This window comes from Ceratotherium simum, chromosome 31, assembly GCF_057802395.1.
Source record: "Ceratotherium simum simum isolate JZ-2026a chromosome 31, ASM5780239v1, whole genome shotgun sequence".
NCBI lineage: Eukaryota > Metazoa > Chordata > Mammalia > Perissodactyla > Rhinocerotidae > Ceratotherium > Ceratotherium simum.
Genome location: NC_141930.1, coordinates 32580589 through 32595817, shown reverse-complemented (window position 1 = coordinate 32595817; position 15229 = coordinate 32580589). Strand labels below are relative to the sequence as shown.

Below are 15229 nucleotides of genomic sequence, written 5' to 3'. Positions count from 1 at the left end.
CAGACTGACACACGCGTGGCGGAAGCGTGTCCTATTTGGTTCTGCATCCGCAGGACCTATCTTATTGTCTGGACATGGAGATACCAGTCACAGTGTGCTGAAGAAAGGAGGGAGGGAAGGAAGGAAGGAAAGAAACAAGAAGGAAGGGAGGAAGGGAAGCAGGAAGGGGAATTGTAAACAATCCAATCTTGTGATCACTACTGTTTACGTCAACTTATGTTCTGAGTCGTTAAAGCATGTGCTAAAATCACATTAGTCTTCCCCACAAAGTCTCTGAACTTCAAAAAGGTGAAAAAGGTGGTGCACACTTCCAAAGAGAATAGCTATTTCAGATCTTTAAACATATCAACTGACAAGTCTATCAACGACTTTCCTGACAAACAGCAAAACAGAATCACTTACTGTAATAATTAGGGTCTCATTTGCAATTATATAGAGTCTAAACAAAGGAGGGTTCCGGCCATGAATTATTTTGAATGACACTAAGTCATGGCTAATCTGGCAAAGCCAGGTGGCTCAAACTATGGAGAGAAAGGGTAGATGAATTCCCACACAGTCACAATATCTGGCTTTCAGGAGTGAAACCACCTCCAAGGTAACAAAATACACAAAGGCATCTCCTTGACTTTAGGATTGATACAACTTAGACATCCAACATTCAAGACTCAACGCCTCAGACAATGACCACACACATAGGTATGCTAACACAGTTCCTTCACGAAAACAATTTTGGTGTGATTCTTACTTGTCCCTGATTTGATTTAATTTTCTACCTTCTGGTTCAGAATTAGTAAGTGGCATTTCAGTGTTGAGTGATACATTGTCCCTTACAGGCTGCTGTGTCTGAAGGGATAGATAATATAATCTCTCGTGCAGTGCACACAATTGAAGCCATAATGGGGATAAAATTCACCATAATGACATATCATTTTAGGCAAGTCACAGGAAAAGTTGGATTCATTTAAAAATTTCTTCTGAAATTTAAAACCATCACTTTACCAAAATCTAAAACAAGGTACAGAATTATGTATCATCTAAATAGGAATGTGAAAGATAATTTAGGAGGAAAAAGCTAATCATACTCTCCAATCATGCTCGGTCTTAAACGTATTGATTGACATATCGAAACAATACCTCTTTCTCCTCCTCTGTCTTCCCATGAGTTTTGCTATAGTTGATAGGAGCATCCCAGCCCTCCTGATCACAGAGAGCCTTATAGAAGGCTGCATTGACCAGAATGCTGCTTGTTTTGAAGGGGGAAGAGGAAGGAGTTGGAACAGAAGTGTTAGAGGACGTTAAGGGTGCAGCTCTGTCCAGGATTCGGTTTTTTTTCATGCTTAAGTCCAATGTGCCATTTTCATCCACTTCTATCTCGGCTCCCTGGTATATAATAGGAAACAGAAAAACATTTAAGCAGTTTGCAGTTATAGCCTAGCCATGTGGGGCTTTTAAGGGATAATTTTAAACGCAAGCTTTTATGTAAGTATATCTGATTTTAAATCTAGCTTTCTGATTTGCTTTGGTTAATGTTCAATTCTTAGGCAGACTTTTAAGAGCAGCCCCATTAGTAAGCCTCCTGTTTCTGGGTTTAAACAAAGTAAGCCTAATATAAATAAGATGTTCCAAATCCTAAATGTATTGGCTAAACCTGTTTTATATACACATATTTTTAAGTTTAGCTTTAAATCTTCTTTCCTAGTTTGCGGAATTATCACTCCCAGTGCATCATTTGAAACATTAATGCTTGATTTTATAAAAAGGCACAACACTATCTCCCAACTCCCCCCCCAAATCACAATATTAATCTAACACGAGAAATATGCAGAAATAACCAGCTGGAAGAGAATTTTTATTGGACTATTAGATTAGTATGAAAGTGACATTTTACCCTGGGTTACTTGAACCAGAAAAGCTTTGTTAACTTGTGGGGGCATGTCTGGGGAGGCAGACGGTACAAACCAGGGTTCACTCTTCAGATAGCAGCTGCCTGCCTACTTGCAGTTCAAGTTCTACAGTGAAAACTTCAGAATAAAGGTGATTATTTTCCAGATATTTAGTATGAGACTTAAATTATACCTCACAACATTTCTCCTAGGGATATCTTTGGCTGTTTTCTTTTAAGGTTCGAGTCCTGACAAACCTGGATCTTCCACAAGACACACACTATAGGATGGCTTCTGTGGTGTCATGAATTGTGAACACTGCCATACAATAACTCTCAGAATTTGAGAAGAATAAGCTTGTAATTTTCCTAAGTGGGTCAAATGAATACCTTTCTGGTATTTTCATTATCATCTACCAATTCACAATTAACTTCTGGACAATGTCTCTACTCTTCTTCCTTTTGGCTGGCAAAGCAGGAGTTGTCTTTGAATATGTTAGTAAGCTCCCTAATGCTCATGGTAGTCCGTTACTTCCCAGGGGATTTATTTGAGCTCCCCATTTACGCTCTGCCCTCTCCTAGCCCCAACAGTGGCCACTGAAGTGTGGACCACAGTGGCTGGGCTCCAAAGGCCCACGGCTAGCACCTGATTTAGAAAATAAAAACACCACTTCTGTTTGCTTGTTTTACCTGCGAAGTTCCTATTTTCAATCTCTCAGCCTATGAGATAGATATGCTTTATTATATTTGTGGGGGGCAAATACACTTCTAATACGTTTGTGCTAAGATGCTTTGGCCATATCTTTCTGTCCTTTTTAGTAAATAGTTTAATCTCCTGTGATAGTTTTAAACCCTGAATTTGACAGCACAGCTTATCCGGGATAATAACTTAGTAACCACAACATCTTACGCCATCTGTATAATATCAAATACGTTTTTATACCAGCATTAATAAACCTTAGTTACAAAAATCCAAGATATTAACCATATCAGTGCCACATGCTCTCTCCATGATATAACAATGTATTCTGCCATGAGCACATCAAAACAATTTTTGGCTTCATAGCTGATATGTAACTATAGCAATGAAACAGAGCTATGGTAATCAAGTTTAATGGCCAATGTAAAGTAAAATGCTAAATATTGTAGTTGCTGACATTTTTCATAAAAAATAAAAAACTTGGGTTAAGACTGCACAACCAACATTCACATAAAATTCCAGACCTCTGTGACAGATGGCTTAGGAAAAAGAAGCCATGTGACTGGGCTGCAGAGTTTTATAGTGCAAAACCCATAAATAGTGCAGATTCGATCTCGCTGAAAAAACATCAACTATTCCAAGACAACACTGACATGTATTTTAGTTTTTACAGGAAACAAAAACCAAATAGTAAAATAAAAAAATTAGAGGTTCTCAGAGTTGTTATGATTATGCATCTTGAGTACTCTTGTGCTGATTGAAAAAAACATCACTCCTAATGTTTAAAAGAGGCGCTTTTCTACACCCCGCGCCCCGCCGGCTGCGCCGAGCACCTGACTTGACTGGGAGAGAGCGCAGCAGCACGTCTGGGTAGTAGGGTACAGATGGGCTTTAAGTGAGCTCACAGATGCACTCGACAATTACACACAGTACCAGAGAAGGCCCCTCTCTGCCCAGAGATGGGGGATCACACTTTTACTGCAATATCCATAGACATCACTTCTCTGCGCCTGAAACTCCGAATGGCAGGACAAAAAGGAGGGGTGTGGGGAGAGGCCGCAGGACAGCTGACATGGAGCGCCCCCAGACTTTGAACATTCTGATTTCTCAAGGTGCTATTTTAATCAGCTAAATTTAAACTTTTTTGAGGGTAGGTATAGGTCCAACACTACTCATGTGCTTTGCAACTTAGGAGCAACATCAAAGACCATCTAGTTCAGCCACTTTTGAGTTACAGATGCTACCAAGGATTTATTTATTCATTAAATTATTGAGAAAGCACTTAATATTTTCAAGCCACTATATTTTGAGGAAAAGAAAATTGAAAAATATATTGTTCCTGCCTTCAAGGAGCTTATTTTATGCATATAGGAGATTGTTAGTGAAAGGTAATTTAATAAATATATTATAAATTATTATTCAACTGAAAGTTGAGATAATTATTCATTATAATCCTTATCTGTACTATAAAATAAGAAGTGACTCAGATGTCTGCCCACAGAGAAATGATTAATGAAATTATGCTACATCGATTTAATGGCACATCAGTGGCCAGTAAAATGATAATTAATAAAATTGATAATTGATAAAATGATAATTATGAAGACTGTGATACACCAAGGAAAAGACTTATATTATTGACAGCAGGAAACAACCTGGCACTCTTCTTATGCTTATAGTTAGGGAAAAAAGATAGAAATTTTTTTTCTGAAGAACAAAAGAGAAAACACAGAAACTATTGTATTAGAGGATAGGCTTACGGCTGTTTTCCTCCAATATTTTACAGGCAAATGATAATATTATGTTGTTTCAACAATTCAAAATTATCATACACTCAAAGGTGGTGGAAGGAAAAGCAAAATTATAATTTTGCCTTAAGTGTTATGATTGTGAAAATTATTAATTTAATGTTCCTAACTTTAAATTTAATGCTCTATTAATTAAGACAGCATTGTTTTCCTTACTTGGAAAGTTTTCTATGAATACAAAATAGGTCACCCACCATCTCTGCCTTTTTGACTTGGCCAAGAGGAGGTACAAATGCAGTGTCCCCCAGCCTAGGCGTCTGCTGTGAGCAGCTCCTGGCTTTCACCTCCTGACTCATGTTCTTTCATCCCCGCATCAGGGTGTTTGGTTTGAAGAGTATCTTTTTGGTACTGAAAGCTGTCTGAAATATGTTTCAAAGCAGGCAGGGTATTAACAATAAACAAATAAAATGAAAAGATTTTATTCTTATTAAATAGTAATTGAGTATTAAAACTACTAAGTTAGGAGTATAAACTTGAATATACTCAATGTATATAGAAGGATGGAATTCAGAGAAGAAATAAGTGACTGATATACAGCATAAAATTAAAATTAAATTTACATCCATTTCCTAAAAATCTTTGTCTGGGACTCGGAATCACAGTCAGTGAAACGTCTTGGGTGGGCCAGCAGTCTATATACCACGTAACGACATGCACTTTCAGAAGAGAAGAAGTTGGATAGGAGTGAATTCAATTTCAGCTCCAATAGGTATATCTGTGCTCCTAGGAGAAAATGATTTAATATCTCTGTACTATTGTTTCTCCATCTGCAAAATGGGATAATAATATCTGCTTTACAGAGTTTCTAGAAGGATTAGAAAGGATTAATGTGGGCAAAGTGCTTATTTACAGTGCCTGGTACATAGTAAGTCTTCAATAAATGACAACTAAAAATAATCGTGGTTTGATTGGGATTTTGAATACCAAAGGAGACACATCCTTACACTACCGTACACAGAGGTAAAGAGACAGTTGTTCAATACCCAGTCTCCCTCCACATGTATCAGTCGGTTCCTTGTGATCCTTGACCCAAGTCCCTCATAACACTCCACTCGCTCATAACACTAACACTAATACTAGTCCCTCATAACACTAACACTCATGTGGTATAATCGATCCTGACGTTAAAGTTACTGAAAAAGGCTACTTTTGGATTCTAACCATCCTGAGAACCACCAGGCTATTTCTGATATCAGGAAGCAAGAATGGTGATGTGATATCATGTTGTTTCTAGGCTTTGTTCAAGTACAAAACAGACTTTGAACTTTAAACATTTCAAGCAAGTGTCAATTTTTTGTTTTCTTTTAAGGCACACTGTGCATATGTCACTTTGTCTAAACAGGTGGGGAAAACACCAAAACAAACAACAGAATGCTTGGCAAGCAGCAGTGATTAGGATAAAGATAGACTGTGAAGCATGCTCCTACCTCTGCTGATGAGGGTGGGAGGAAGGAAGAAAAATGGGGGCTCTCTCTGACACGTGCTGGCACACGTTCTCATGGGACTGGAGAAAAGCACTCAGCAAACTCAACAAACCCAGGATGCTCGCTCCGGGCCTGCTGTCTCGTTTCTACTGAATGCTGTGTTCATATCAGTAGCAACAGGCTCCAGACTAAAAAGGGAGTGTTTGAAGCTGTGGTCCATGGATGTTTTACAAACTCAGATTAATTCCAAATTAAAATGAAGGACATTATACAAATGTTAGAACCAATGAAAGTACTAGTATTCAGAGAGGGCTCAGACTTCAGGCAAAACCATTATGATAACCACTAAGTATTAATATTATTAATTTTTTCTCCTGACTTGATTCCTCAAAGAGATACTTAAAACACATACCAGCGATTTTGATGGTGTAGATGTGTTGCATACATGCTGGATTATATTTTAAGAAATAAAAAATTCCTCTTAAGATCTACTTTTAGGTATAATGGACTCAAGTCTGGGCAGTGATGGGCAGCGTTAGCACTGATATCCTCGGCACAGTGCTGGAAAAGGGTCTTTGAAGGAAGGGTTTCGGTGTTGGGTAGACAGCTGCTCAGGGCTGAGAGACTTCAGAAGGGGAAGAACAATTTGGAACTTCCATATCGTCCTTCTTTGTTTTCAGAGTGTGCAGGAACTCAAAGCTTTCTTGCTTCTCTGAAGACAGCCTCTGCTCATATTATCTTCCATAAGAGTAGGGATTTTGCAAATCGTGAATTCAGATCTCCCATGCACATAGCATGAAAAATCCAAATTAGCCCTGACAAGTGGGTATGAAGGCAATTTCAAGGTTAGTGTCCGCTGGCCCAACTTTGAAAAAGTCATGCCCACATGTGACAGCATGATCTGTAATTTGTTCTCCTATTGGGCTCTTTAAGCAACTTCAGAGAAACTCGTTACGTAAATGAAAGGACTGGATGGAGGCAGAAGGAAAATAAGAGATCAGCTGTGGCCCAAGTTCTGATCAAATTCCCTGCAAAGCCACCCATGACTCCCCTGGACATTAGGAACATCCCCTCTGAAAGCCTGGCTCTCTGCATGGAACAACCACTTCTTTCGTCCTGCTTTGTCCATGAACTCCTTGACAGTAGCGTCTGTGATGGAGTCTCACCTGGGGCTTGACCAGTCCAGCACTTACAGACTTTTGGTTGGTATAGCTAAGAGTCCATCTGCCAGAATCTCTCTCTAGTACATCAACAATGCTTCTATGCTCAGCTACAGAAGTCAAGAGCAGGGAAAAGATGTACATCCCTATGTCCTTCTTTCTAAGTAAGGAACTCAAGAGATGAACAGATTATGGCTAGCAGAAACAAACATACTAACAACCTGCCATAGAGGAGAAACCAAATCATAGTGGGTAGAGAATCAGGCTGGTATTCAATGCGGAGGGGAAGACTGTTTATACTTAATCTTACATTAAGTAAAGGACACAGAGCCAAGAGCAACGCTGACAACAGAGACGGCCCACACTGGGCACTGCTGATCATAGGCCATTTGTGAAGGTTAATTATTTTGGCTTTTTTTCATTTTTTGCTACAATAATTATTTTTTGTGGCTTCAGGAATTTATGAGGTTCTCTCTTATATTCAGAAAATAGGCTCCAACTAGGACAGAATTCTGCAAATTGCTACAGTTGTGTGCGGCTGCATGCCTGGAAGAAGGATTCTGCACAGAGTGACATTGCAGGGTGCCATATTTATCCTATTCTAACAACCACTATGTCAAATGAGAAAATTTTCATGGGAAAACCATTTTTAAAACTGTCAGCATAACAAACTTCTAAAAGCCACTAGGTGCACTTTCCGTGTCTTCCCTCCTCCTCATCATGTCGATGGTCTGGCCTCTACAGCAGAGACAGGGTTGGCAGTTGGGAGGTGAGGCGTGTGGTGGGGTTCCTGTCACCTGGGCAGCGTATCTGCCCCACAGAGCATCCCTGGTGCACGGAGTGCTCCCGATAGGAGCGGAACAACACACACAGGAAGTAAATTATTTGAATTTTTGAAATGTGCTGATTTAACAGCCACTTTTCTGACCAGAAACATGTTCGAAAAAGAGAACAACATATACTGATAAGGAAAAATACCCTTAAACTTCAGTCATCTTTGTTTGATTCACTGTTTGGCTTCAACATTTAATAGAATAGGGAGAATATAAAGGTTAAAGGCAGAATTCTGAGGAACAGAAAAATATCTACACGTGCAGATTGAAAGCATTCATTCTACAACCGTTTACTGAAGTAATTTAAGTAGCATTAATTATTATAATCTCGGTACCTTTATTCTCAGAGGACAGCCTAAACAAACAAATAATAAAGCTCTGAAAAGGAAGATATTTTAGTATTTCTCCAACTAGCTGCATACTAGAATACCCCTTTAAAATAGGAGAAATTTATTCAGGTTTTAAAAAATGAGTTTAAAAATGACTAAAGGTGCATTTTAAAGTGCTCTAAATCATTCACTTATATAAATAATTTCTAACTCGGATTCCTTTGAATTTGGATAGCTTGGTATTTCCTTTATATTTTTTAGAGGACGTGTTTTTCTTTGTTTAAGAACCTCATTTGTTTAAAAATTGTTTTTGAGTGGTTTTTGGCCACCAACTCTTCCTGGGGTTTACTTGGCTCAGATTTGTCCAGAAGCTAATTCTGATTCTTCTGTCGAATGCCCGATGGCCCGGTGTCCCTGCTCTCCTGAAGGCCTGGCACGGCACAGGTGAGCGGCTGACCACACCGGGGATGGAGCTTTGTTTAAAGGGAAAGAGAGAGCTGTATCCTTTATCACCTGTTTCAGGGTGAGTGTTTAACCAGGGAATCTTCCACTTAAAGCCAGGGTCAAATCTCCTTTCCAAATAAAGACTGGGCACTTTATTTCCGCTGCCTTCCTCCATATAGGTAGGACAATGATTTCTTTCAACTGAGCCCTTTGTGTAGGCGGGTGCTCCTGGCTTCAGGTGACTTCAAGGCAGCTCCTACACTCCCTCTGGGGGTCACTGTCCCTCTGCGGCCTACACCCCTCTCCTCCTCAGAAGGCAAGAGTGGGAAGCTCTTTGCTGTTTGCTTTCGTCAGGTATCATATACATGGATATCTAGTTCTCATTGTTAGTTGAAAACGAGAGGCTATTAGAGAAATGTGATTAACTTCATGGGCTTCAGAAATGTAGTGTCTTCATAAACTCCACAGAATTTGATTTTGGATTCAAATGCCCTGTGTTCTCAAGCCCCCCAAACCATCTCCTGCTGATTTAATGTATCCAGGTGTTACCAGGTGTCTTTTGAGAATACTCCAGCAACTTAGACTATCTTATGTTTTACAACAGCAACATGTGCAATAAGAAAATTTCTCGAGTCAATTTTGCAAATGTTTTATGAGTCACAGTTTAATCAAACACTTCCTACTATCTTTGATTTGCAGTCAGTGAAAAGCTTCCATTGTCCAGATTGATTTTAATGGCAATCCTCTTTTCTTATGTGCCAAAGACTCCAACACACAAAATAGGTTTGAAATCTATAAATCTCCCAGCCAGTCTCCATAACTCACTTGTCCCCAAACTTTGGTACACCACCTGCAAGGACAGCCACTCTCTCACTCTGCCTTGAACCCACCAAGCTCTTCACTGTCAGTGTTCCTCTGAGTCTCTTCCTAAGACGAGGAGGGAATGTGCTTTACGGGTGGGGAGCGGCGTGGCAGTGAACGTGGTTAGGAACATGCAAGGCAGTTTATTCTCACGGTTCAGTCGCTGGCCCACCCTCCGGGCTCTTGGACTGGCCTACCTTGGCATGCAGACTCTGCGGTTTGTTGGAGAGGAGGTCTGCGGCTTCCCTGCAGCGGGTGGAAAGGTTCAGGATGGCAGCAGCTGCTGCTATGTGGGTGTCTTCACTACGTTGACCGGAGCTGTAAGAGCTGGCATGGCAAGGGCTCTGTGTGTGGGCGCCTGCACTCGGCAGTCGATTAGGAAATTTCCCTGGATTTGAAAAATGCTTTGCTGTTGAAGACAGATTTGATTAGCAATTGCATGTACGTGGTGTTAGTCATTAAACAGATTTGTTTTAGAGGTATAACTTTTTGCATTAAAAAATATGAAGAATAAATTAAAAGATGATCCATTATCCTTTGGTATGTTAAGTGAAGGTTATTCAGATTGGTTTCCACAGAAGTTCACAGATCAAATGATGTGATTGCTGGGAAAGAATGCCTATTCTCTTAATATTTTTTGTATTTACACTTCTTACGACAGAAACTCCATGACTAACGTTGTACGGCAGGTGCACTGGCAGCATTTGTGGCAAAAATTGTGGATTAAAAAACACACTAGCAAAACCCATGAGGGACTACAGAGGCTTAAGGCTAGTACATCTACACACTGTGTACGTGTGAAGACAAGTGATTCCAGCAGAGAGAAATACATCCTTCAAATGTTTGTTTTCACAGTAACACGATTTATACTTAGACATGGAATTGCATTTTTTTTTTATTTGATATGCAGGTTTGTTCTGTATTTAAACCAGTAGAAGTTATTCTTCCTTTAACTGGATGGAACTAACTAGATGGCGGAATCTTTACTGAGCTGGCATTCTGCATATTCGGGGACAGCACCATGAGTAAAGGACAGAGAAAGTGTTCTCAAGGTGAACAGAAAGCCAATTTAGTCTTGAGGCTGAGTTTCTAAGTTTCTATTGTGGGTACCAAGGTGTTACTGAGAGAGAGAATTAACCATAGTTCTCTTGACTCTGCATGTTCATAAACATCACTCAAGGTTACAGAGAAACACCCAAGATTTCATGTGGAATAATAAAAAAGCATTTAGATATTTATTTTGCTGTAAAAATGGTTTCTTTTAAATATTTGATCAATATTTTTCATAAAGTACTTTAAGACATTACTGTTATTCCTATAATTATAAAAATATGAAAATGTCGGGGCCAGCCCAGTGGCACAAACGGTTAAGTGCACACAGTCTGCTGCGGTGGCCCAGGGTTCACCGGTTGGAATCCCAGGCACACACCGACACACAGCTTGGCAAGCCATGCTGTGGTGGCGGCCCATATAAAGTGGAGGAAGATGGGCACAGATGTTAGCCCAGGGCTAGTCTTCCTCAGCAAAAAAAGAGGAGGATTGGCAGATGTTAGCACAGGCTGATCTTCCTCACCAAAAAAAAAAAAAAAAAAGAAAATGTTTTGCATTTTTAAATCAACATCCATATTATATGAGTATATAGAATGCTTTTATTAACTAGCTTCACCTGAATTAAACATATATGTATATAAGTATGTGTGTATATTTTGTGTATATATAATAAAACTGGATATACGTATATATATATATTTGTACAGACAGATAGATAAATTGTGTGTGTGTATAAATTTTTTTCCTGAATCTAACAGGTTGTCAGTGGTTATTTATGTTGGCTGGGCCTTATTTTTGGTAAGAATAGGTAAAATATCTTTTGGAGTATAATGCACTTCTTGTTGATGGGCAAACTCCTTTCAAGTCTGTTTATCCATTGCTCAGTTGTACACAGCATTCTAGTTTTCTGAAAGAGGTGATCAACATCACAGAATGAAGCAAATATTCTGTGTTCCTAGGAACACTCAGTCTAGGTAAGTAGGTATGAGACCAAAGGGACTCCACGGATTTGTAGAACCTTGTAAAAAATTCGTAGTCTATGGAGGTCTCAGATTGGGGAATTATTTTGCTTCTTCCCTTATGATTAAGTTACCTTAATGCAGAAATTATTTCTGGGTTTATTCCCAACAACCACGTTCTGACCTTTTCATTAGAATATTCAAGGACTCCAAACAACTTGAAGAAAATGTGTTAGTAAAAACACAAATTTTATATGTTATAGCATTGCTGAGTTATGATCTTCTATATGGATGTGTTAGCATTAAAGTATTAACACATTTTAAATGTTTCTATATTAATTCTTAAATTGTGGACAAATGTCTCTATAGCCACACACATTTTTTTTCTAGTAAAATCTTGATTTCTGAATTGTGAGTTTCTTCTTAGACTTTTCATTTTTTCTCCAGTCTGAACACTTCTACTGATTTAAGTAGTATTTTAAGTAGTATTTCAACATTTTAACTATTAAATTTCCACAATTTCAATATGAATCAAAATTACCGTTTTATAATAACTATTACAGTTTTCAATATGTTAATCCCAATCCCAGTTAAATGTGAAATAAATATTACTTTAGAGTGACTGTATTTAGATCCAACAATGGCACCATATTTGTAGAATTAATCCAGTAACTATTCACCATATTCAGCGTAACTTCATGTAAAATCAGTAACACCAATCAACTTATTACTGTTTTCCTTATTTTATTTCACTGTACGATATATTTTCTCTCCTCCCAGCAGTAAGTAGCATATTATAAACTTGAGTATACCCTCCCCTCTGATGCACACATACAGAAGATGCATTTTTTTGGAATTAGTATTAGAATTTAAAGCTTACATTCAGGAAATGGTGGTGTTTTTCGTCCTAGACCTGTTTGCACAAGGGAGCGTTTACCAAAAACCTGGGCATCGAAACTGGCATAATCAAATGGTACTTTCCCAAACTTCTCCTGCTCTTTTGATGCCATGGCTCTGGGAGAGGTGATGGCTTGTGATCGGAAATTGAATTCAATTTGCTTCACCAAACTTGTCCTGAAGAGAGAGGGGAAGAGTTCAAAAGAAATAGGATGAAACTATTGGTGAGCATATTAGCATCAGAATTTAAAGCAGATCGGATGTGTCATTCCTGTAGGTAGGTACGCACAGAGACACTGCACCCTGGCAAAGAGCTCTGGTCGCACTCCAGCCTGGCTGCGCAGAGTGCTCTGCACCTAAAGTGAGAGATGGGAGGCACTTTGGGCTCTAGGTGGCTATGGTGAGGCTGCATATTGTATGTCCGAGTCTCCCCTCGGTAAAAAAGAGGAATGTGCAATCCTCCATCATCTTACCCAGATGCCACGAAGAGCAAGTATTTGATATCTGTTAGCACTCTGAGCTCCTTAAAGCAAAGTGTCACGTAACTGTCAGTAGAGCACTGGCCAGGTGTGCACATTCTGCTTGTTAGGACTGTTAACCAGATTAGCAGTGAAAAGTCACAATTGTAACTAGTGAGAAAATGTCATAATATTCTGTTCAGAAGAAGCGATGCTGAGCTCCCCTCTGTTTAGCAGAGCTGACAGGAGTCTGGCACCTAACAGGGCAGTGTAGGCACCAGAAACTTGATTCCTGAATTCTGAGTTTTTTCTTAGGCTTTTCATCTTTTTTCCCACCTTCAGTCTGAATGTTCTTGCTGATTTAAATAGTATTTCAATACTTGATCTATTAAATTGCCATCATTTCCATTGCCGTAATATATTACTGTATTATAATAGCTATCACATTTTTCAATAGAATTATCCCAATCCAAGCTAAATGTGAATTAAATATTCCTTTAGAATTACTTGGATTAAACAAGGGCCTCATATTTGTGTAGCACCAATTCCAGCCAAGAAAAACACAAATGTTCTTGTGCTGTGGTCTAATGGTAAAGAATATAAACACATATACCTTTCAGAATTTAGCAATATCGAAAATGGTTTTTTTTCCCCACCAAAACATGCCTGACTTATCAGAATGTCAAATTTTCTTGGATTAGGTAAAAAACTTTTTATCTGCTACATAAAAATATTTGAGTGATTAGTTGATTTTGTTGTGGTATATATAAGCTGGTTTATACCCCTAAAGTTGCATAAGTGTTCTAGTCTAAAACTATATTTATCTTTAAAGAAATGAGCAAAATGAAACGTAATGCTGTTTCTATATTTGATAAATAACCTACTCAGGGAGAAACTAGAGAATACAGTAATATCAACAAAGAATCTTGTTATAAGATTTTTAATTGCTAGTTATTCAGTAATTCATGATCTTTGCTTGACCTATGTTCTTCATTCATGTGATATGAATGCCAATTTTGACTCAATTATATCTATGGAAGCAAATAGAGAAGCAATATTTTGAAAATATTCCTAACAACTCTTTTGCATTTCAGCATCTCAGTGACAACAGTGAAGATCTGGTTATCTATTTTAATCCTGAAATCACTTTTCCTACATATATGATTTTTGTATTAATAAATGTATAACTTCACATTGTGTCATCATACATAGTTTATTATTTAGGTATAAGTAAGGTCTTGCAAACTACTAGAGATTGTGAAGCACATAGGACCAATACGAGATATTTTATTAGTAGTTATCAACTCATGGAATGAATTTTTGTTTTAAAGAAACTACCTGTATATGTGGGACAGGATGAATATATAACATCACATATTTTAAGTGGGTCTGAGTGATTTATGACGGCATTTTCTCCAGGCAGAAAGGTTGAGTCAGCCATGAGGGAGAGCTTACCTGACTAGCAAGATGGGTCGCATTGAGCGACACAGAATTTTGATGAATGTATACATGTTGTCATATACTTTATTTCTTTTAGACTCATCCACATTTATCTTACCTTTGCATACAGATTAATTTCAAGTTAAACTTCTGGAGGGTCTACCAGTTCACTTAAGAAATATTATGATTAACTGGACCAGCCTCTCAAATGGGTATTGGTGGCTGGGAATGAAGGTCAGGCCACAGTGAGCGGGCACGTGGGCGAGAGCCCGCGTTGTGCAGGAGCACAGCGTGAAGAGAGTATCAGGAACATCACGGGAGGGTCATACCTGTGAACCTGGTCAGGACACTGCCCGGTTTTGGGAGAATCAAGCTGATTTTTGTCCTGGGACATTGCCAATTTTTCAGCTGCGGCAATTGGACAACCAGAAAGACTGTTTAAAGAAAAAGTGGGAGGATTTGAGTTAAAATGATAGTGTGAAATCATGTGACATGTCCCTCACAGCATACTTGGCATACACTAAATGTTAAGTCATATTAATAGTTCACTTAGCACTATTCTCATACTAAAATATCCCAAAGGGTTTTGCAAACTATAGTGTCAGTATCTGTCCGCTAACCCCATCTCAGAGGTGAAAGAAAAACTCATTTTTAAAATCAAAATATTACATAAGGGAGAAATAACTAAATTATTCTGAAACTTCATAACACTTTAAGTGGAATGTGCTCCCTCCAATTATAATGCATCCAAATATAGATGTTAGTATGATAATTCCATGATTTATCTTAGGATTTTTAGCAAAATTAGGGACTTAATTTTATATCTTAGTTTAAATTGGAAGTACAGAATATGAAGTTTTCTGGCAATATGCTTATGAGTCAAATAGAATCTCATGACCACATAATCTATGCATAATATAAAATACACATAAAACAATAAGTATTTTCACCAAAAATATTTACATATACACAAGACATTTGTAA

The 15229-nt window shown here is 38.4% G+C and overlaps 1 protein-coding gene across 1 annotated transcript in view; it reads right to left on the bottom strand.

Moving 5' to 3' along the window:
- LOC101387156 (ST18 C2H2C-type zinc finger transcription factor) overlaps nt 1–15229 on the bottom strand; it is a 118284-nt gene that overhangs the window by 30158 nt on the left and 72897 nt on the right. Inside the window, exons 11-14 of the mRNA XM_014791527.2 lie at nt 14575–14679; nt 12331–12524; nt 9639–9850; nt 1135–1380 (exon numbers count right to left, since the gene is read on the bottom strand). Coding sequence (XP_014647013.2) covers nt 1135–1380; nt 9639–9850; nt 12331–12524; nt 14575–14679 — 757 coding nt within the window. The remainder of the gene's footprint in view (nt 1–1134; nt 1381–9638; nt 9851–12330; nt 12525–14574; nt 14680–15229) is intronic.